This window comes from Zosterops lateralis, assembly GCF_965231275.1.
Source record: "Zosterops lateralis genome assembly, chromosome: 21".
Classification (NCBI taxonomy): Eukaryota; Metazoa; Chordata; class Aves; order Passeriformes; family Zosteropidae; genus Zosterops; species Zosterops lateralis.
In genome coordinates, this window is record NC_139781.1 from 8,948,432 (window position 1) to 8,972,452 (window position 24,021).

The 24,021-nt window shown below is 43.6% G+C and overlaps 2 protein-coding genes across 3 annotated transcripts in view; one reads left to right on the forward strand and one right to left on the reverse strand.

Annotated features, from left to right (window-relative positions):
* LOC310917755 (endothelin receptor type B-like) overlaps positions 1-24,021 on the reverse strand; it is a 372,101-nt gene that overhangs the window by 44,604 nt on the left and 303,476 nt on the right. The gene's annotated exons all lie outside the window — the stretch shown is intronic.
* LOC310917797 (uncharacterized protein C8orf48 homolog) lies at positions 3,447-17,960 on the forward strand. 2 transcript variants are annotated; one of them, XM_083876342.1, is made up of 6 exons: positions 3,447-3,763; positions 4,241-4,381; positions 10,037-10,248; positions 12,396-12,548; positions 12,799-12,855; positions 13,471-13,584. In XM_083876342.1, the coding sequence occupies exons 1-5, from the start codon at positions 3,556-3,558 to the stop codon at positions 12,838-12,840; spliced, it is 756 nt and encodes a 251-aa protein (XP_083732468.1). In that variant the 5' UTR covers positions 3,447-3,555; the 3' UTR covers positions 12,841-12,855; positions 13,471-13,584. The 2 variants fall into 2 exon arrangements, with proteins under 2 accessions (XP_083732468.1, XP_083732467.1); XM_083876341.1 differs by lacking the exon at positions 12,799-12,855 and having other exon boundaries at positions 13,471-17,960.

Below are 24,021 nucleotides of genomic sequence, written 5' to 3' on the forward strand. Positions count from 1 at the left end.
TATTTCCATGAAGTGCCATCTGCATTCATCTTCTTGGATGTAATACACTGTCCTAAAGGCAAAATAAAGTAATTTAAAAATCTCCTGGTGTTTCTCTTGGCTTTTTCTGTCCTTAGTGTGGCTGACCCATAGCAATGAGCTGCTTTTAACAGAATCTGGTTATTTTAACAGGTCACACCTCCAGCCCAACCCTTTAGCAGTGTTTTTTTTTTAAAATATATTACCCTGATGCTGGTTGGGATTAAACAAACTCATCTCCCTCAGCCTTTCTCCTTTCCCAGCACTTTGGAGAACACTGGACACGCTCCAGGTGTTCAGTGTCCTCCTCAAAGTGACGGGGTTATATAATATACAGTAATAAAATAATAATATAATATTTATATAATATATAAAATAACCTGGGGCTCGATGTGGGGCAATAACCGGGACTGGATGTAGGGGAATAACCGGGACTGGATGTCGATCATAACCAGGACTGGATGTGGGTCATAACTGGGACTCAATGTGGGGCAATAACTGGGATTTGATGTGGGGCAATAACCAGGACTCGATGTGGGGCAAATAACTGGGACTTGGTGTGGGTCATAACTGGGACTGGATGTGAGACAATAACCGGGACTGGATGTGGGGCCATAACCAGGACTCGGTGTGGGGCATTAACCAGGGCTCATTGTGGGGCAATAACTGAGACTCAATGTGGGGCAATAACCAGGACGCGGTGTAGGGCAATAACCGGGGATTGATGTGGGGCAATAACTGGGACTGGATGTGGGGAAATAACCAGGACTGGATGTGGGGAATAACCAGGATTCGATTTGGGGCAATAACCAGGACTGGATGTGGGGCATAACCAGGACCTGATGTGGGGAATAAACAGGACTGGATGTGGATCATGACCGGGACTCCATGTGGGGCAATAACTGGGGATTGATGTGGGGAATAACCAGGCCTGGATGTGGGGAATAACCAGGCCTGGATGTGGGGCAATAACCGAGACTCGATGTGGGGCAAATAGGCAAATAACTGGGACTTGGTGTGGGTCATAACTGGGACTGGATGTGGGGCAATAACCAAGACTCGATGTGGGGAAATAACCAGGACTCGATGTGGGGCCATAATCAGGACTCGGTGTGGGTCACAACCAGGACTCAATATGGGGCAATAACCGGGAATCGATGTGGATCATGACCAGAACTCGATGCGGATCATGACCACGACTCTTCATACAGCACAAAACCCGATCTCATTTATAAAGCCGGGATTATTTCAGGGCCGGATTTTCCGCCTCAGCCGCGCCCGCCCCGCTCCGCCCTCAGCGCCCGCGGCCTCCCCTTCCCGCCGGGGGAGCCGGGCCGGGGTAAGGACCGAGCTCTAGAGGCCCCGAGGAGGAAAAAGCGGCTTTTAGAGCCCATCCCTGAGGGCGGAGAGGAGGGAGGGAAGGGCAGAGCAGCTCCCGGAGCCCGTGAGGGGCGGACTCGGCTCTGCCCGCCGGGATTAGCGGGCCCGGAGCTGCCCGAGCGGGGCCGGAGCCCTCAGAGCCCCTTCCAGAGCCTAAAGGGGCTCCGGGAGAGCTGGAGAGGGACTGGGGACAAGGGATGGAGGGACAGGACACAGGGAATGGCTCCAAAATCATGGAGAGTAGGATTTGATGGGAGATTGGGCAGGAATTCCTGGCTGGGAGGGTGGGGAGGGACTGGAATGGAATTCCCAGAGCAGCTGGGGCTGCCCCTGGAGCCCTGGGATGGACATTGGGGCTGGAGCAGCCTGGGACAGGGGGAGGTGACCCTGGGACAGGGCGGGGTGTCCCAGGACAGGGGGAGGTGACCCTGGGACAGTGGGAGGTGACCCTGGGACAAGGGGGTGACCCTGGGACAGGGGGGGTGACCCTGGGACAGGGGGAGGTGTCCCTGGGACAGGGGGAGGTGACCCTGGGACAGTGGGGGTGACCCTGGGACAGTGGGGGGTGACCCTGGGACAGGAGGAGGTGACCCTGGACAGGGGGGGGTGACCCTGGACAGGGGGAGGTGACCCTGGACAGGGGAGGTGACCCTGGGACAGTGGGGGGTGACCCTGGGACAGGAGGAGGTGACCCTGGACAGGGGGGGGTGACCCTGGACAGGGGGAGGTGACCCTGGACAGGGGGGGTGACCCTGGGACAGTGGGGGGTGTCCCTGGGACAGGGGGGGTGTCCCTGCCATGGCAGGGCTGGGATGGGATGAGCTCTAAATCCCCTCCCAACCCAAAGCAGCCCAGGGTCCCTCTCTGTGGAGCCCCCCGAGGCACAGGCACAGCAGGAATGGTTTAAAGGTGTCACTGGGATGTGCAGAACCCACCTTGGGGCTGTTTGTTCTCATGTCCCAACAGAGAACGGGATCAGAGCCATCCCTGGGGCAGTGAGGAGGGAAAGGATCCTGCTCCAGCTGGGGCTGCCCCTGGAGCCCTGGAATGCCCAAGGCCAGGCTGGACATTGATGTTTGGAGCAGCCTGGGACAGTGAAATGTTTTCCCCCACTGTCTCATCTACCCATCCTTTCTTTCCCTTTCAACTCATTCCCCCTCATTCCCTCACTACCTGCTGTTTTACCTCATCTTTCCTATAAGTCCCTTTGAGATGCTAGAAAGGGGGAAATTTGCATTTAATTTTTTTAAAATTAATTTTAACCGAGCATCACTGTACTCCATTGCAGATTTGAAGGGAATGCTGCTCAGATTTCACAGCTAATATCCAGTGCTAATTGGTGTTGTACATTTACCCCGTGGGTCTGAACGTTTGCTGCTCTAATCCCTGCTTTGCCTTGATCACAGCTGAACTGTGATTTTACCTTCTTGTTGTGGTGGTTTGTTGGGAAAGATGGGACAGGAAGAACTTATGGATATGATTGTCTGGTAAGAAATACTGGAGGTGGAAAAGCTGTGAGTGAAATAGAAATGAAATCCAGCTCTGAGATGTGATCATGGCAGGCAGGAAGACGGGGATGAGCTGGAGATGGGTGGAAGGACAGAAAACAAAAGCACCCAAGGGTGCAGCCCCTCTCCACCCTGCCAAGGCATCAGGGAAAAGGGGGATGAGAAAAGTCTCTTTAGAGTTTAGAATACAGGATGATGTGGTGACAGAGCAGTTCTCATGGGCTGCAGGCAAAGTCTGTAGGGTTTGTGTCTGGCGCCGGTTGGTCACTGTAAATTAGAATATTCAACACAAAAGGAGATGGAATGGATTGGAACAATGCTCTTGCCCTCTCTTGCTTGCTCTCTTACCCCATTTCTACCCCTTAGTTCTCTTTGCTCTCCCTCTCTCCCCTTTCTCTCTTTGGGGTTCCCTCCAGCCCAGGCTGGTGGCTGAAGGCAAAGCCCTTTTTACCCACAACCCTTGCAATAAACCCACTTGTTTCTAGAATATCTCAGAGTTCCCTCTCTCTGCCCTCCATGGATGTTACTACAGTGATTAAATCCAGTGTGATGTGACTGTAACAGCCCAATGTACATCCCCCTTTGGTTGCTGTGAGTAATTCTATGAAAACTGACCTTGTTTTTGTTTTTATTTGCAGTTTGCTGCCCCATGGCCACTGAACAAGCAGAGAGCTCTGGGAGCTGGAGTCACAGCAGCTCTGCTTTGGACTATGCTGGAGACACCTTTGAGTCCTTCAGTGAGGAGGAGGAGGAGGAGAGTGAAGCTTCTGAATCCTGTTCCACAGAGGATTTGGAGGAGGCAGCTGTGTCAGAAACATCGGAAATCTCATCCTCACTGCCAGGCCAAAGTCCTGCAGGTCTGCTGAGCTCTCCCTGCTTGAGGCCTGCGTTTCACAGCTTCAAAAAGTGCAGTGGGGACTTAAATCTGCAAAAATAAATGTGAAAATTGCACACAGTGCAAAGGGCTGACCAGATCCGTGCTTCAGACAGCTCCATGGGAAGGACTTGGCCATGGAAATTATTCTTTAGTGATCTTGTGGTGCTGGAATTCTTGTTGGCACCTTAAAAAACAATTCTCCAAGCTGCTTTTTCACTATGTATGAAAAATAGCTGGGCCATAAAATATTTTTTCTGTGGGAAAATTCCAGGATTTGAAATACTGGAGAGGGCTGGGGGAAGGACCTTAAAGCTCCATCAGATGAGGAATAAAGATTAAATCTGTGTATTGCTGTGGCTCAGGATTCCTCCTCCCTCAGCACTGGCACATTCAAGTGGAGGATTTTGCTTTTCCTCACAATGTGTGTGTTCAAAAATTGCCTTTTTTTTCCTTGCAGAGGAGGAGTCTGGAGCAGAGGAGCCAGCTGTGGAAAGAGCTGCCATAGAAAAATGGATTAATGCCATGGGAAGGTGGATTGATCTGAAAAATAAAGACACTGGGATTAGGCCAGACAAATCTGTCCCCAGAGCTCCTGCTGGTGAGTTGGGTGACTCCTTCTTTTGGAAGGAGGTGTAAATTTGACTTAAATTTTATACTCAGGCTATTAAATTAAGACAGCTGATTAACTGGCTTAAGTAGCCAGGTAATTAAGGACAAAGTTTCTTTTCTGTGCTGTCTTGGAGAACAGTTTGTCTCCCGTATCACACATGGCTTTGATGCTCCCCCCATGTAGTGACATTATCCTGGTGATGCATTGCCACAAAACCTGGAAAAGTACATTTAAAAATCTCCCCACATTTAATTGTTTAATTTAATTCAGTTTTTTTTTTCTCTCCGGCTGTAGAGATACTAGGAAATTTGGGCATTTTTCTTTCCAAAATAAGCATGACTTCAGAATTTATTGTGTGAAATGGTTTTTCCCCTTTGTTAATCAACAGTATTGATAATTGAATTGTTTTCACTGTTTTAGTTCCTTTCCCAAGCTGAGGGAGGCAGTAGGGCACCAATTTTGGCAGAAACAATGGAGCAGCTTTACCCAAATGATGGTGGAGTGAAGGGAGGAGGAGGAGGAGGAGAAGGAGGAAGGAAAGATCCATTTCCATGTCCTGGTTATGCAAGGAACTGTGAGAGCAGATGGTGGGATGCAAGCCCTGCTAAAGTCTGTCAAAAAGTGGGTCAGAGGTGCTATTTTTAATTAAGAAAAAAAGAGCAAGAAAGCTGTAATTGAGAAAAAAAAAAAAATGGGAGCAGACGGGGGAATGTTCCTCAGTCTGTGTGTTGATGGGAAATGAGAAAACTGGGAGTTTTGTGAGACTGATTAACCAGGAGATCCTCCTGCCTGGGCACTCCATGGCATGGGATTTGTGTGGCAGCATCCTCAAAACACCTATCCTTGCTAAAAAAGCAGCACCTCAGGTCACTTCCAGGCTGTTGTGAATGGCAGAGCTCCTTCCCAACAGCAGTGAGTCAACACTGGGGCTCCTGACTCATCTCCTGCATTTCCCTCTTCCTGCAGCCCAGGGAAACTTGTGTGGAGCTGTATCTGCACCAGGGAGCTTCTCCTGGCCTGCTGCTCCAAAAGAGTCTTCCTAAAATACATCAGAGCCCTGTGGCTGGTTCCTGGAGACACTGAAAGGGACCTGATGGGTTCAGGGGCACTGAATGGATGGTGAGGGTTGAGGATGTTTTCCATCTCCACAGGCTTTTCCCATGAAAAAAAGATTTTATTCGTAGAATCACTTGCAGATCCTTTTGCACCAGGGAATGCTCTGCCTTTGTCTGGTGGGTGTTGATGGCAGGGAAAGTCTGGTCACTGAGGCTGGAGCAGCAAGTTCTGTTCCTTTTTCTTGAGCTGATGGATGCAGAGCTGGTTTATCTTTGCTTGTCACTTGTCCCTGTGGCAGCCTCAGGTTCATTGGTGCTTCCATGTGAAGAGCACAAAATATGGTTCATTATTTTCTTTGATGTGAACCACAGCTGAAGGTTGAGGATGTTTTCCATCTCCACAGGCTTTTCCCATGAAAAAAAGATTTTATTCTTAGAATCACTTGCAGATCCTTTTGCACCAGGGAATGCTCTGCCTTTGGCTGGTGGATGTTGATGCAGGGAGAGTCATTGTGGTCACTGAGGCTGGAGCAGCAAGTTCTGTTCCTTGTTCTTGAGCTGGTGGATTCAGAGCTGGTTTTTGCTTGTCCCTGTGGCAGCCTCAGGTTCATTGGTGCTTCCAACAAAATATGGTTCATCCTTTTCTTTGATGTGAACACAGTCCCCAGCCATGAAATCCCCAAATCAACCATAATTAACCATGCACTGCATTTTCTTTTATTGCAGAATTTTACCAGAAAATAAGCACAGCAAACTTTTTGTCTTCTGATATCTATAAATTCTTCTCTTAGACTTAATCCTTCAGCACTTGATAGCCCTCAAATCTTGTATTTTTTAGCAGCTTAGAGGTGTTGGGTTTTTTTGGGTTTTTTTTTTTAATGCAGCAGTGGATTGCTGCCCAGTGAGTCCCCTCAGAACACTCAGCTCAGTGAATCCTGTGCACTGAGCACACAGATACTCTGAATTAGGGTTTGCTTTATTACCTCAAGACTTTCCTTCTCATCTTTGCAGTGTCATTTTTATTTTTTCATGGTTTTCTTTGTGGAAAGGAAAACACTGAAAGGAGAAAAACACTCTGGCCTTGGGAAAAGTGAGAAAATTTTCATCAGAGTTGTCTTTGTCCCTCCACCCCAATGTGGTGGTAGCACAAGCTGTTATTTAGGCAAATGCATCACAACACCACTATAAATTCTCAGTTCCATGTTAGTCATCTTTAAAATGTACTCAGGAAAAACTGCAATTCCTCAGCTTGGATGTCTCTGAAAATCCAGGTGAGGCTTTTTTAACCCCCTGGCTGGTGCTGTGCCCACAGGTTACCTCTCACTTTTGTGATGTATCTCCATGAAATGCTTTACCTGTTTATTTTTCTGCACTATTTCTGTAATTTTTCCCTATAAGGGAGGTGAGAACCTGGCACAGATGTCCAGAGAGGTTGTAGCTGTCCCTGGATCCCTGGAATTATCCAAGGATGTCACCCTGGCACAGTGGGATGTGTCACTTGGGCTTTAAAGTCCTTCCACCCCAGGTATTTATGTGACTCTGGGATGATTCACTGTGCTGGAGGAGTTTTCCTCATTTTAAATTCCTCTTTGTGATGAGCAGCCTGACATTTCAGCCTGTTTCTCTGCCTTCTGTGTTACCTGCAGGGGTCTTTCTTATTCTCTTTGCTGGTCAGGCTGGCAGCGTGTTCATCTGAGCTGTAAAATCAATTTAGGTCATTATGAAGATTTTATCTGGAGCTGCAGAGGTAAAACTTTACTGAGGAGTAATTACTGATTATTGCCTTTCACAGTTATCTCTTTTTATCTTCTTTAAAATTGAGTATTAGTAGGGAATAATAACAAAACATTGGGCTGGGAGCAACCAAACATCAGGAAAATATCCTTGTGGAGGAATCATTGCACTGGCAGGGATTTTCTGCACTCACTTTAAGAGAAGGAACATTCCAGCATTTCTGGATCACACATGGAAAAAAGGAAATCTGTGAGAGAATAAATGGAATAAATCCAACTCCCAAAACAAGAGCTGAGATCCCCTGGGCAGGTGAACCTCCCACACCTGGGGGAAATCTCAATGTATAAATACTTCAGTCAAAATACACACTTTTTCTCATTTTTTATTATTTTTTATTATTGGGTTTATCTCAGTAAAATTCTAGTCCTTGATTCTTAATTTATATTTCTGAAATTCCTGTTAAATATGAATTAATGTGAAGAAGTAACTCCAGCACTGAGGTTTGAAAATTGCTCTTCCCTTTGCCAGTGTTTCTTCTGAAATCTGGAGCTGCAGGTGAGCACAGGGGTGGCTGTTGTGGCAGCACAGGATTTATTCATTATTAAAAACCAATTTTTAATAAAATTGCACTTGTGGATGTCAGAAGGAACCTTGAGTGAGTTATTGGGGCTGTCACTAAATGCTCACTGGACCTCATGTGTTTTATTTTCTCCCTTTGGAATATTCAAATTATTTTGTTTTGAGTTTTTTCACCACCCTCACAACTTTAACTTTTCAATCTTTATTCATTCTGTGTTCAGCATAAATGAATCTTTATTAATGTGATTAAACCCCATCATGGCACAGGATTTCCACTTTTTTACACGATTTTTATGTAAGAAAAATCACCTGGTGACTGAAATGGTGTTTCCCACTCATATTTATGATGCTCCCTCAGAATTTTTTTAAAATCAGATTTTTTTTTTAAATTAAATTACATTTCAAGGTATTGCTAATTCTTATTTATCTGTCTGGAAATTGTCACCATGTCCTTGCTTTTAATCATTTTGATACATGGTCTTCTTAGGAGGATTAAATGAAGTTTTAAATCCATCCCAACCTGCCCAGCTGAAATCTAATATTTATTTTATTTATTTCTACACTAGGAAGGATAAGAGAAGATAAAAGAAGGAATGATATCTTTTAAATAAGATCTTAAAAAGAAATTAGGAAATGATTGTTGAAGCTTTAGAGGAAAAGTGTTTTTTAATTGTATTTCCTCCAAAAAAAAAAAAATGCCTTTCTGTAGTTTGTGGAATTTATTGGAATTTGTGGAATTTATTTTTCCAGAGTGACTTCAGTGGACACTGCCTCTAATTTTTCTTACAAATTGCTCCTTAGAGTTATTGATGAAGAGCTCTCTTGAAATATTAATTAATTTGGGCTTAGCAGGCTGTAGTTTCAGGTAGTGAGAGGCTAAATCTGAATTATTGACAGCCAGTTTATTTAATGTCATAGTGTTTAACTGCTTGCTTTGCTAATCTATTTATCCTGTGCCATTAACCTTTTGTCTTTTTATTTCCTCCCATCTTTGGAGCCTGTTTTGGAGCCATTTATTGTGCAGGTTCAGCTCCCATTCACATTTGTGTTTAAATTCTGATTTTGGTGCCATTTTTAGTGCAAGTTTCTACATCTCCCATCCACATTTGTGTTGAAATTCTGATTTTGGAGCCATTTATTGTGCAGGTTTTTACATCTCCCATCCACATTTCTGTTTAAATTCTGATTTTGGAGCCATTTATTGTGTAGGTTTTTACATCTCCCATCCACATTTCTGTTTAAATTCTGATTTTGGAGCCATTTATTGTGCAGGTTTTTACATCTCCCACCCACATCTGTGTTTAAATTCTGATTCTGGAGCCATTTATTGTGCATGTTCCTACATCTCCCATCCACATTTGTGTTGAAATTCTGATTTTGGAGCCATTTATTGTGCATGTTCCTACATCTCCCATCCACATTTCTGTTTAAATTTTGATTTTGGAGCCATTTATTGTGCAGGTTTTTACATCTCCCACCCACATCTGTGTTTAAATTCTGACTCTGGAGCCCATTTTAGAACCGTTTATTGTGCATATTCCTACATCTCCCATCCACATTTGTATTTAATGCTGATTTTGGAGCCATTTATTGTGCAGGTTTTTCCAGCTCCCATTCACATTTGTGTTTAAATTCTTATTTTGGAGCCCATTTTGGATCCATTTATTGTTCAGATTTTTACAGCCCCCATGCACATTTATGTTTAAATTCTGATTCTGGAGCCATTTATTGTGTAGGTTCCTACAGCTCCCATTCACATTTGTGTTTAAATTCTGATTTTGGAGCCCATTTTGGAGCCATTTATTGTGCAGGTTTTTACAGCCCCCATCCACATTTGTGTTTAAATTCTGATTCTGGAGCTCCTTTTAGAGCCATTTATTGTGCAGATTCCTACAGCTCCCACCCACATTTGTGTTTAAATTCTGATTTTGGAGCCCTTTTTAGAGCCATTTATTGTGCAGGTTTTTACAGCTCCCACCCACATTTGTGTTTAAATTCTGATTTTGAAGCCATTTATTGTGCATGTTCCTACATCTCCCATCCACATTTGTATTTAATGCTGATTTTGGAGCCATTTATTGTGCAAGTTCCTACATCTCCCACCCACATTTGTATTTAAATTCTGCTCTGCTGTTGCTGCAGGCAGGGCCTGACCCTGGGTTTGGATTTTCCTCATGTAACACGAGGTCACACAGATAAAGAGCAGCAATTCCCCTTTCCCTGGCACAGCCACTGATGCTCCTGTCCTGTTGATTTCTGGATTTCTGGCCTGCAGGAGTTACTGAATTATCCCCTGGAGAAGTGGAGGCTCTGAGGGGTTTCTGCAGCAGGAGGATCAGCAGGATGCAGCAGGAGCAGGGAGAGGAGTGCAGGAAACTGCGCTGGGGAATCCCAGCAAAGCAAACTGAGACAGGAGACTCCTGTGCTGTCCCTGCCCAGCTGATGGACAGGATCCTGCTGGAAAACACCAGGGAGGCTGTGAAACAGGTACTGGGGGAGGGAAAGGGAGATTTAGATTTCCCCTAAATCTGAGAGAACCACTGGAGAAAAAAGCCAAAATATCAGTATCAAGTCAGGCAGACCTGACTGATGCCAGGCTGGAAGAGGTTTTGGGTTGATATCCCAAGAGATCAAGATGTTCCTCTTCAGGTGATGAACAAGATCCTGCTGGAAAACACCAGAGAGGCTGTGAAACAGGTACTGGGGGAGGGAAAGGGAGATTTCCCCTAAATCTGTGAAAACCACTGGAAAAAAAAAAAGCCTTGATATCAGGATCAAGTCAGGCTGGGCTCTCTGGAAGAGGTTTTAGGTTGATATCCCAAAGATATCAAGATGTTCCTGCCCAGCTGATGGACAGGATCCTGCTGGAAAACACCAGGGAGGCTGTGAAACAGGTACTGGGGGAGAGAAAGGGAGATTTCCCCTAAATCTGTGAAAACCACTGGAGAAAAAAAACCTTGATATCAGGATCAAGTCAGGCACACCTGACGGATACCAGGCTGGGCTCTCTGGAAGAGGTTTTGGGTTGATATCTCAAGATATCAAGATGTTCCTGCCCAGCTGATGAACAGGATCCTGCTGGAAAACACCAGGTACTGAGGGAGGGAAAGGGAGATTTCCCTAAATCTGGGAAAACCACTGGAGAAAAAAACCTTGATATCAGGATCAGGTGAGGCAGACTTTCCTGATGCCAGGCTGGGGCCTCTGGAAGAGATTTTGGGTTGATATCCCAAGATATCAAGATATTCCTGCCCGGCTGATGAACAGGATCCTGCTGGAAAACACCAGGGAGGCTGTGAAACAGGTACTGGGGGAGAGAAAGGGAGATTTCCCCTAAATCTGTGAAAACCACTGGAGAAAAAAAACTTGATATCAGGATCAAGTCAGGCAGACTTTACTGATGCCAGGCTGAAAGAGATTTTGGGTTGATATCCCAAAGATATCAAGATGTTCCTGCCCAGCTGATGGACAGGATCCTGCTGGAAAACACCAGGGAGGCTGTGAAACAGGTACTGAGGGGGAGAGAAAGGGAGATTTCCCCTAAATCCTGGGAAAGCCACTGGAAAAAAAAGTCATAATATCAGGCAGACCTTAGTGATGCCAGACTGGGGCCTCTGGAAGAGCTTTTGGGTTGATATCCCAAGATTTATCTTTCTCATTTCTTAGGCATCACTGTAGAACTTTTGCCTGGTGATAAAAATCCTGATTTGTGTGATTGAGCAAGGCTGGGATCATAATTTATTTTACGAGAAGCCCTGGATGAGCTGAAGGAAAAAAGCCTTTTATTTTATTATTTTATTTCTGGTTGTGTTTGCCCCGTTTATTTATCAAATTATTCTGCATTTTGTTTGTTGTGAAGTCTGTGTGACTCTAGGATTAAAATAATTCCAAAGACAAAACCTCCCCATGCTCCCAGCTTTCTAATATTGATAAAAACACTTCCAATAAAATCCTGCTGATCTCAGTCCCTGGTTAAGAAACCTCTGTCTCATCTTTCCCCAATAAAAATCTCTTTTTTTTTTGTCACCAGCCCAGTGGTTTTTTCCCACCCCAGAATGGATTTTATGCCCCAGCCCTGCACCTAAAAATAACACTTTAAAGTCACTTCTGGTGTGATAATTATTTCAGGCTTCCTGTCTTTTAAAACCATTTTGACATTTCAGCCATCTGCTTTTTTTAAATTTCTATTAATGTTAATCCACCTTGCAAATTCTGTGGAAATTTTTATTTCCTCTTTATTTATCTTACATTGTGGGGATACATTCCTTAAGAAGAGTAAACTTTATCTGCTTTTCTGCTTGGTTCTGTCTGTAGCTCCCACACAACAACAACTGCAGAGTTCTGGCTCAGAGCTGCCTTTTTGAACTAATTTCTCCAGAGTTTATTTGCCTCTTAATTTATTTATAAAATGTATAAATATAATTTATAATCATAACCCCGTCTGGTTGGTGTTTAAGGCTTTGCACCCAGCATAGGAATAGTTATAAATGATGGAATTGTCACTCTGAATTATTTTACCACTGGTTAAAAAGCCAATTTTTTCTCTTTAAACAGCACCTCTGTGTATTTTTATTAATTATTCTCAAAGTTGCCAGGCCAGACATTGCTCGTGGCATCAAAATTTCCTCTTCCAGGTGACAGAAGCTGAAATCCATGAGGTTTCAACATGTCCTGAGTGCCAGCAGAAGAGAGCAGAGCTGGCCAAGGTCACCTTTCTCAGGCAGAAAAAGACTCTGCTGGAAGGTGCTTTGATCCAAAGGAAATTGGAAGAACAGTTTTACTCCAGAGTAAGGAAATATTGTTGAAAAATATTCGTGCTGCATTTTATAGGTGCTGCAATGAAATAATCTGTAATTCAGATTCCCCCTGATAGATGGAAGTGAGATCAGTGCAAAGCAAAATAGAATTTGGGTCTCTATCATTAATAAAATGTTTGGGACCAACACTTTCCTCAAGTCATTTGAGCTGCTGATTTATGGAAGCTGAAGGTCATTCCCAGGAATTGGTTTTGTGTCCCTTTTGATTTTGTCTCCCCAGTTTGTTTTCTGCTGGGCTGTCCGAGCTGAGATGGCAAATTAAATGCTGTGATTGGAGGTGACTAAATTCCTTATCCATCCTTTCCCTTGGGGATCTTGGAACAGGACACTGCAGTGTGTGATTGGGACACTCTGAGATTTCTTCTTGGAATTCCTGTCTCTGTGCCAGCGTCCCAAAGGTTGAAGTTTTGTTGGTGGGGAAATGCCTCTGAGCAGTGAAATGTGCAGAATTCCTGTGGCTGCTCTTCAGGAGGATCTTCCTGAAGGAAAAACTCCTCTCTGCCTCCTTGGGAGGGGTCAGACTGAGGGCAGGAGCTTTCCTGCAGCTCCCACGTTGGTGAGCAGGGTGGGAGTTTGTGCTGTTCCACACATTCCTTTCTTCCCTAATAATTCCACTCTCCAGAGTTTTTCCTCTTCTTTACTCCATCCCTAAGATTTAAGAGCTTCAGTCTCAGGTGAGGCTTCACTTTTTCTCACTTTTCCCTGTCCCTCCTTAGGGAAGAATCTTCATTTTTGGCCCATGGACAGAGTTTTTGAACAGAATCCTTTCAAACCTTTTTATCCTGTGTGGATAAAACCTGGCTGGGTGTGAGGGGCTGGGTTTGTGATACAGGCCATGAGGAATGGCAGGAAAACAATCCTGAATAATTCCACGTTTTCCTTTCTGTTTCAGGACATGCTGACACTTCTAGGAGAAGCACTCAGAAGTTTTCCCAAACCTTCAGAGGATCCCAGGGATTTGTGGCAAAGGCTGATGGAAATGGAGAGCCTGATTTAACCACAGCTGCAGTGGATGAAGAACTGGGAGAGCCTCCTGTGGGCAGCCACCTCCAGAATCCCAACGATTGTGGATCTGAGCTGCTGTGGCAGTGATGGATTTGGTGCTGCTTTAATATTCCTGCAGGTGGAACCAGATCTGCCTGCCTGGGAGTGAGTCAAGCCTTTCTCCTTCCTCAATGCAAATGCTGCAATCCATCTCTATAGGTTTCTCAAATTCCAGAATCCATCAGTTTTCATTATTAATCTGGCAAGCCAGAAGTAATGTTTTGTTTGAGATTTTTTTTTTTTTTTTTTTTTTTTTTTTTTTTTTTTTTTTTTTTTTTTTTTTTTGTGGGATTGCAGAGCAGCTCCCAGCTGCTTCCATCCATAAGGAAAATAAATGATTCCATTTGCCAGGGCAGGGAGGTGTAATTACTGCAATTTCAGCTCAGCCTTTGCCCACTGCCTCGTGGTGAATTGAAAGTGAGAGCCCCAGGTGGAAGACAAAAAGCAAAGTTAACTGTGGAAAGCAGTAGAATGAAATGCAGTATTTATATAGGGGAAATAATGAGGCTGGAGCAGAAATTAATCAGCAGGACTGGGGATGCCAATGGGATGAGAAATGATAATAAATTAATCATGAAATCTATATAGGATGGAGAGGGGAAAAAACAACAGATTGAAACCAGAATGAGAATTGTAACAAAATACTTTGAAATTTGTTGTAATTTTTCAACATGATGCAGTCACTGTTGTTCAAAGACTGGATCTGGGGTTCAGTACACATCCAAATAAAACAGGATTGTGCTGGGAATCTTTGGGTTAGACAATGAAATCACCATCTCTGTGGCCTCCAGAGCCTGGTGCTGCTCTGTGGGGACTCTGCAGCCCCTCTGGGAGGAATATCCCCATCTGTGAACCCACACTGTGATTTTGTGCCAAAGCAGAGAGGATTAAATGCTCCTGTTGCATTTTCTTCACCCATTTTGGGACAGGAACTTTCACTGCTCAAGTGAGGTTTGTATTTCATGTGGTTGTTTATTCCTCGTGCTCTGTATTGTTTATCAGAGTCTGTTTAGCCTCCTGTTCTCATTTCCCAAAATCCAGTGGAAAGCCTGGAGGGAAATGCTGGGATATAAACAGAAGTGTTAACAAAGTTCTGCCTTTTGCTGCTTAAAAATCTGCTCTGAGTGATTTCCCTGGGAGTGGATCCTGAGCAGGTGAAGCCCCAGGTGGGAGCCTGGGCAGTTCTGAAGTCCATCCCTGAGTTACTCAGTGCTGGTTGTCCTTGCAAACAGCTTTAATAGTCCATCAAAATACTCCCCTGAAAACATCCCCTTTTGAATTGTCCCCTGGATAATGAATAAACTCTGCTTGTTCCTTCCTGTTGCTCTGGAATCCTTAGAAATGTTTAAATCCCTTAAATCTCCTGCCTTCCAATCTTTTCATGAATACCCCACCTCTGCTCCTTCTTTTGGTCTGCACTTCCTTGGAAGGGCTGTCAGGTGCACAGGAGGTTATCAAGAACTGAATCCTTTGAAAATATCTTTGTAGCACAGATTTCAGCCCTTGCAGACCCACAAAAAGTGACTTTTATATGCATTTTTGTTTTCAGAACACAGAAGCTTTCTAGAGCTACTGAAATTTCTTTGCAGCTGCTGTCAAAGCCTTTCTGTAAACCCTGAACTGTGAGTTATTTGGGTTATGTGTCTGACAGTGTTTGTCTGTGGAGCAGCATCCTGCTCACACACACGGTGCCTGCACAGCTCGTTTGTTTGCATAAATGTTACAAACAGAACTCAGGTAACTCCTCAGGAAAATCAAAGCAGATTTTGCTGATGGTTGTTGAATGCATTTTCCTCCTGCTCACTACAGTTGTTTCATTCTTTTATCGTGACTCTGAGATCTGAGTGGGTTTTTTTTCTTTAGCAGCTCTTAGAGATGTGCAATGGAATGAATGATCCAAGACCTTAAATTATTTATTTTCTAATCCTGCAGTTTTAGAGGCTGGAGATCCAAAATTCTGCCAGGGAGGATGTGGGAAAGAGGGTGGATGATGTAGGATCCTTTTTCCTTTTCTAGGAACTTCTCCATCCAGCAGAAGATTTTTATTTTGATCCAGAGAAACCTCAAAACTCTGGTGAAGGAGTATTGACTCATCTGCTGCCTGGTTTGTGCTCGCTGGGGCAAAACAGGAGCAGGGTGGCTCAAAAGGGATTCCTTGGGAAAAGCAGCTGTGGCTGTGAAACAAATCAATCTGCCTCTTCAGAGTGCTCTGCAGCTTTGTCTTTGTGGCTTTTATACCACCCAGGGTTTAATGATTTAATCTTCTGGATGGTTGCTGCTCTGGTGGGTTCATTGCTCTGAACTCTGTGCTGACAGAGGGGGTTTCTCCCACCTCAGTTGTTTTGTGCTCTGTGTATGCTGATACTCAATTTTGGGATGTTGGATTTTATAACTGACTCTTTGGAGAAACTTCTACTCCTCAAATTATCATTTTTAAAACCAGTTTCCCATGGACTGCAGCCCTGTGACTTTATTAAAAAACCACCCTGCATTCCAGGCTCATTCCTTACTCTCCTTTCCATCCATCTCTTTGGCTCTGGGAGTTTGTATCTCCAGGAAAAAGTCCCATTTCAATCCCAACAGGCCCAGCTCTGAGTGGGGATGGAGTTTTAGTGTCATTAACTCCCCTGGATGTGAGCTGGAAACAAAGCTAAACATCCCCAAATGTCCTGTTCTGGTGGAAGGTGGCCCTGCCCCTTTAAGGTCCCTTCCCACCCAAACCATCCCAGGATTTTGGGATATTTGAATTGGCATTTCCAGCTACTGAGGAAATCATTTCTGCTCCCCTGCTCCAGTGTAGGATCATAGAAGAGTTTTGAGTTGAAGAGACCTTCCATATCCCCCCTAACCCACCCTGCCATGGCAGGAACACCTTCCACTGTCCCAGGTGATCCAGCCTGGCCTTGGACACTTCAGGGATCCAGAGGCAGCCACAGCTTTTTTGAGAATTCTATTCCAGGATCTCTCCACCCTCAGTGTAAAACCCTGTATCTGGTCTAAACCAACCCTCCTGCAGTCAAACCTTGTCCTGGGGTCTGCTCAGAGCTGTGCCCCATCTTTCCCCTTCATGTCCAGGAATGTGTCCCTGGAGCCTTCCCTTCTCCACCTGAACATTCCCAACTCCGTTTTTCCTCACAGGAGAGAGGCTCCTGAACATTCCCAACTCTGTTTTCCCTCACAGGTGAGAGCCTCCAGCCTTCAGGGCATCTTTATGGCCTCCTTCCATTAATCCTGGACTTTCTCAACACCAAAATCTGAAATCCAGGCTCCTCTGAGCTCCCTCAGAGCCTCCCCAGAAATCCCCCTCAGGGGGGTTGGTGTGTGGTGAGACTCAGGTATTTTTTTTTTTTTTTTTAGTTTTATTTTTTGCCACAGCAAATTTGATGAGATTCCAAGAAGAGGAGCTGACCACAATATTTATTCATATTGAGAACCTGATAAAAAATTTCAGCTGGTGGCACCAAGGCCAGGTTTTTTTTTTTTTGTTTGTTTTTTTTTTTTTTGGTTTTGTTTTGTTTTGTTTTGTTTTTTTTTTTTTCATTGTTTTCATGCAACTAATTGTCCCTTTTTATTTATTTTTTCCCCTCCACAAATGATTTTGAAGCTCTTTGGCAGCACTGACAGCAGCAGGATGTGGATGGGGGATGAGGGGGAGTGGATTCCTTCTGTCAGGCTCCTCCATCTTCCACATCACCTAAAAAATTGATCAAAGCATTTAAAAAAAAACCAAACCCAAACTTTTTTTTTTTTTTTTCCAGCCTTCTGGGCGTGGATATTCACTGGTTATTTATTCATTTCTTTATTCTGTAATAAAATAGTGCTGTTCTCACAGGCTAGGCTGTATGATCCATAAATACCCTTGTAAAATAGATTTGTAGCATGTAACAGAACTCCTTTAGAATATTCCGTGAAAATTCTTTTTTTGCTGTTGTTGTTGTTGTTATTTTTTGATAGCACTTTCAGAACATTTCCATCCTTCATCCTGACATTTTGAAATAGAATTTTTTTTTTTTTTTTTTGCCTACAGAGGTAAATTTCACAGCATCATCACAGTATTATAGCTCATTTAAAAATACAAACAGCAATACTGGTAATTGCAAGCAAGCTGTAGCCTTGAGCAAGGAGGGGGCTGGTGGCAACTTCACATGGTTCCTACTTTATAAAACAATGACATTTATTAATATTACATCCATCACTTGGTTAGAAAAGATTACTTAGATGTATCACGATAAATCTTGTCATTTCTCTGTGACATCACATGGAAATAGAAACACAACGTGAGAGGGGGTGGTTTAAAAAGGGTTAGATGAATAATTAAAAAATAAAAATAAATTTTAAAAAAGGGAGGTTAGGGTGTCTCTTCCCTTGGGAATTTGAGGTTTTTTAACAGTGGATAATCCACTTGTGGGAGTGCCAGGAGTTCCAACACCTCCGGCCCCTGGTGGGGTCAGTGCAGCACAATTTGGGGTGCCCAAAATCTGCCTCTTCACCTTCCCAAAGTGGGTTTTTCAAAAGAGTGAAAGCAACAGAGTGAAATGTACTTGTTCAGTAATACAGAGAAAATTGTGGGTAGGGTTGGAATGGATTAAAAATTTATCCTATTCTATTCCTGCCATGGCAGGGACACCTTTCATTATCCCAAAGTGATCCAACCTGGCCTTGGATAATTCCAGGGATCCAGGGGCAGCCACAGCAAATCTGGGAATCTGTGCCACCCTCCCAAACACTCCCACAATCTGCCCAGCCAGGATTAAAATGGCAGAAGAGATTAAAAATACATCATTGCATTGGTTTAACTCTGCACAAACGAGACTAAATGTATAAATATATATATATATATGTATAATAAAGCTGTAGGAAATCTCCAAACTGCTAACAACTCTTAGAAATGACATAAAACAAGGATGGAAATTTCAAATTTGCAGTTCTCCCATGACTTTCATTTCCAGATAACTGAAGAGTACTTTGTGGTGGACCCTGATTTTCTCTTTATTTATGAAACAAGTCCCGGCGTGCTTTGACAAACGCTCTTTTCTTGGTCTCTCTGATACTCCTCCTGTGCTTTCTGCAGTCTTTTCCCTCTGAGCTTCCACTTGTGGAAGCAGTAGGTGAGGAGGGATGTCATGAGCAGGGAGAAGAGGAGCACCAGCACCACGATCAGGGCGATGGTGGACGACAGGGACCCCTCCAGCTGCTCACTCTCCGTGTCCCTGGTGGAGTTCACATCAGCAAAGTTCTCATACTCTACCGAGGCCAAAAATGCAGCTCCAGGAGCCTCCTTGAATTTGGGCCTCATTGGGGATGAGGAGCTGCTCTCAGGGTTGCTGGAGAAGCAGGATTGGGGTGGCTGTGTCAGCTTTGCCCCAGGTTCCTGCAGGCATTAGGGGAGAATCACCACTGGGGTTTGCAGCCTCCAGCAGCTTGTGGCACAAAGTTTCCAGCACAGCTCAGCTCGATCCCAGCTCTTGAGGGCAGGAATGTGTTGAGTTCTTCATCCAGAGGGAGGGAAGGCTCAGCCAGCTGCAGGTTTGGGATTTTTTCTTTTCTGCAAGAGATAATTGGAGAAAATACAGTCAGTTTTGCAGAGTTTGTCCTGGGGCTGAAAGTAAAGCAAGTGCTGCAACAGGTGTAGCTTTATATCTCAGGGATTGTTTGCAGTGAAAGATTATTTTTTTTCTTTCCCAAAATATTCCCAGAAAGGGAAGTTACCCACATCAACAAAATCAGCTGCAAATGGGAGTTCTCACATTAATTAAGGGGCTTAATTTCCCCCTCTTCTGTGTATCTGGGCTTGGATTTGGTGTTTTAATCCTCTGGGGGTTTAGTTACAGTGGAATAGAGGAAGTTTCCTCACTGATTGCAAATCTGGGATCTGGAGAAAGGTCCTGAGTGAAAACCCAGCCCGGATTTCAGGAGAGGTGATCTCCCCTGCAGGCACCGAGCTGTAAATTAGAATTTAACCTCCCCACCCTCCCACAGTTCTGATGGAGTTTCCAAGACTCTAAACTCATTTGCCTTTGCTCTGTGCTCTGTGTGTGACAAATCCTAAAAAATTCACTTCTCTGAGCAGCTCTGAAATCCAAAGCTGCTCTGCCCTCCCTGATCCAAATCCCATTTTGGAGTTAAACCTGAGGAACAAGGCTGCTCTATTCTTGATTCCTGTTTCCAGTGGGGCCAGGAGGATTTGCCCCGGGGTATTTTCCTTAGAGGAGCTCTAAGTATGTTCAGGGCTATTTATTTCAAATGAACAGCTTGCTCCAAACCCCCTCCACCCTCCTCCCAAATGCTCAGAGGCCAAATTTAGGTTTCAGAGATCTTGGGAGCATCATTGTTTGGAGATGCTCCGTTTGAGAGGATGCAGTTCATCCTCTTTATAGAAATAAAGTTCATCCCACTCAGGCTCACAGAGAACTGAGGGTCTCTTTTCCTAATTAACAGCACATTTTGATTAGTAATAACCACTGTTTATATAGCTCAGCGTTCTGTTGGTGCTAAAAAGATGTAAATAACAGTTCCTGCCAGTTTGGAACAATATGTTCAGAGAGAAATGGGGGTTTTCAGGGAAGTTCAGAGCTCAGATTTGGGATGAGGGAGAGCTGATGGAAAGCTCTTATCACATAAGGGATTGAGTGCAGCGTGGCCCGTCTTTGATGAATGTCTACAAGTGGCACTGCTGGCAAGTCATGAATCAGGACAGAATATTTTAGTGCTCCTTGCCCGTGGATTCTGCATCTCTCTCAAGTAGCCTGAAGAAAGGAACTGCAATAAAAGCACTTGAGAGGCTGAGAAATGCTCCTCTGATTGATGGAGCAGAGTGTCCACCTCTTGTGGGAGTCCTGGGAAATGTGATCTTGTCATACTTGCCTTGACCTGGATCTCATCTCATCTGTGTCCGCAGCTGGCAGGTCCCTGGGGGAGGAGAAAACAAAAGCACAAGGTGACAATGCAGTTCTGTGCTCTGGACCTGCCCCAGCAGAGCAGGGAGGGGGAATTTCAAACCAGGAATGATTTTACATCTCCAGCCTGCAAAGCTCTGCTGGTGCTTCGGCTGCGTTTTGGGGAGGGAAAGTGCTTTTCTGGGAAATCCCTTCCCAAAAAATCAGGGTTCTGAGAGCTCTGGAGTGACTGGGACCAAACCTGTGGGTGACATTCCCATGGGTGACACAGGAGTGCCACCACTGCCCCCATGGGTGACATAGGAATGCCACTATTGCTCCCATGGGGGACACAGGAATGCCACCATTGTTCCCATGGGTGACACAGGAGTGTCACCATTGCCCCCATGGGTGACACAGCAGTGCCGCTATTGCTCCCATGGGTGACACTCCCATGAGTGACAGGAGTGCCAGCACTGCTCCCATGGGTGACACAGGAATGTCACCACTGCTCCAGTGAGTGACACAGAAATGTCACCAGTGCTCCTGTGGGTGACACAGGAATGCCACCACTGTCCCCATGGGTGACACTCCCATGAGTGACACAGCAGTGCCACCATTGCTCCAGTGGGTGACACAGGAGTGTCACCATTGCTCCAGTGGGTATATATGTATGAATGTATGTATAGATATAGATATAGATATAGATATAGATATAGATATAGATATAGATATCCTGGGGTGTGCCAGGGCAGGGGCGGTGCCAGGGAAGCTCCCAGGGAGAAACTCTTTCCCTGGGTGGGTGTGGAATTTGAGGGCTGGTGGCACAAGGAGCTGCTCCTGACACAATTCCAGCCTGGAGGGGAGGCAGGCAGTGCTCCAGAGGGGCCTCTCCAGGCTGGGGGAGCCCAGAGGAACCCGGTGAGATTCCTTGGAATGCTCACTCACATCCCATCTGTTGGAATCTCACTGGCAGCTCATCCTCAGGAGGACATTTCCCATTAAACCCCCCCCAAAACCTCTCCCTTCTCCACTTTTAAACTCAATTCCAGCAGCAGAGAACAAATAAAGCTGAGATTGTTTGGTTGGCTTTGTGTGAGTCATAAACCTTCAGTGGCTTTGGCCTGAGCCTGGGCACATTTCATTCCCATTCAAATAGGTTGGAAAAATACAAGTATTGACAAAAAAAAAATAACGTGGAAATTTGTTAGAATAAACATCTTGTGAGAGCACATTAGAATATCTGGAAGTTGAATTCGTTTTGGAAGCTTTTGATGAAATAATAATATTTTAGTCTGGTGGTTATACAAGTTCAGGCTTTTGCCTTGGGATGGATTTTCCTACCCTGGCTCAGGTTCCCTTTTTTTAGGTCTTTTTTAGAAAGTTAAAAAGTCAAATACAACTCAGGACAAGATGGGGAGGACAAAAATCTGCTCCTTGATTTGTAACATCCTTAGGACAGGCATTTTCTTCCCTTTGTTCTCCAAGTTTGACCTTCGAGGACCTCAGAGAAAAATAGATTTTTTGAGGGTTTGTTACAGTTTTTGAGGGTGGAAAGTAAGAGAGGGTTGGATGCAATTAATTTATATGAGAGGAACAAAGGAAATGACAGTAAAAAACCCCAAGGTCTCCAGATGAATTCAGGTTATTGGCATCTGTCAAACACTGAATTACTGAAAAGAGATAGGAATGTTTATCAACATTATTTTTGATTTCCCTGAGAGTTCTCCCTTTCTGAGAGCAAACCTCGCCTCTGTTCGCCAGGCTTGGTAATCATGATGTTATCAGTGTTACATTCAAGGCAGAAATGATGATTTGCATTGTACTCCTAAATATAAATAAATTAATTTTAAAAAATCAAAATAGTGTGTGGAAGATCAGACTGAAGTTTTATTGGATATGTTTTGGAGGTTTTATATATATATATATATAAATTTTATATAAAAATTTTATATATAAATATATATAAATAAATAAATATATTTATTTTATATATATTTATAGATTTATGTATAAATATTTTTATATATTTATATACAAATATATATAATATATTTATATATATAATATGTATAAAATATTATATATATATATAAATTATATACATAATTTCAGGTCTGCTTTCCTCCCCTTTTACCTCCAGCTTTCCTATAAACCTCCCCACTACCTTTCAAATCCCCTCTTCCATTTTAATTGCATTTATTTAGGGAAGAGCACGGCTCCTCTCTCTGCATTTGCATCTTTTTGATGTGAAAACACTGGGATGAAAGGTGTCCCTTCATGCTCCAACCTGATATGGAAACAGCTCCTCCTCCCCCAGAGCTGGGCAGAAACTCCAACACTTGTTCTGGAATAAAAGGCACAGTGGGAGTGCAAGGGGGACAAGGAGGAGGTAAAAAAAGAGGAGGAAAGAATGGGAAAAGGCAGAAAAAGCTTGGAAAAAAAACACAGTGAGGTGCTTGAGCCTTGCTGCATCTTCTATAAAATTTGTAGCAACAAAAGGCTGGGCTTTAAGAGTATTTAAAACAGCTCCACAAATATATATATATATTATATATACACACATAAATATATATATACACATAAATATATATATACACACATAAATATATATATACACACATATATATACACATATATATATACACATAAATATATATATACATATATATATTTATGTGTGTATATATATACATATATATATGTGTGTATATATATATATATGTATTTATTTTTAAAATACATATATATAAAATAGTATATATATATATTTATATATATATATTTAAAATAGTTTTGAAACTTGGTAGGTTTTGAGTCTCCAAAGTGCTGCTCAGGTTTAATTCCTGGGGGTTCTGTGTCCTTTGGGGTGTATTTTTGGTGTCACCAGGTTTGTGGGTGTCAAACATCACATTTTTACCTGCAAACTCCTCACCTGAAACCTCTTTATTCTGTATTGTTCATGCCCAAAGAGGAAAATCTGAATTTGAGTTTTCCATGTGGCCACATTTGCATAAATAAATCCCCTTGTGGTTGCACCCAGTGGCACCTTAGGGAAAGGCTGGAACAAAACCCAATTAACCTTTTAATTAATGTCCTAAACTCCAGCTCTGCTTTTATCACAAAGAACAAGAAATCTCTGTTCCTCATCCTTGTTCTGTCTTTGTTATTCCTGAAGAGGAAAAAAGGGTTGGGATTTTGGGGATCCCTCATTCCATCCCTGGCCAGGGGAAAGTTGTGTTCCTATAAAAAGATCAATATCTGGTAGGATCCTGATTCTCCTGGGCTTGGAAAACTTTATACAACAAAACCAGGTAAATTTAGAGTAAACCTTGATCCCATTTTCCCTTTACCTTGGGGGATCCTGAGCAGAACAATCCTGTGCCACTTCTCAGGACATTTTTGGGGTCAGAGGACAAATGTGAGGTGCTGTTTTCCTTTACCTGCCAGAGGATAATTCTGGTTTTATTTAATTTTATTTAATTTTAGTCGAGCGTGTAGATTAATTAAAGCCACAGGTGTGT

Excerpts from the sequence above, each read along its gene's own strand:
- LOC310917797 (XM_083876341.1), top strand. The coding sequence starts at position 3,556 with ATGGCCACTGAACAAGCAGAGAGCTCTGGGAGCTGGAGTCACAGCAGC. Across the intron at positions 3,764-4,240 it reads GCCAGGCCAAAGTCCTGCAG|AGGAGGAGTCTGGAGCAGAG; the intron begins GTCTGCTGAGCT and ends TTTTCCTTGCAG. Across the intron at positions 10,249-12,395 it reads CCAGGGAGGCTGTGAAACAG|GTGACAGAAGCTGAAATCCA; the intron begins GTACTGGGGGAG and ends TTCCTCTTCCAG.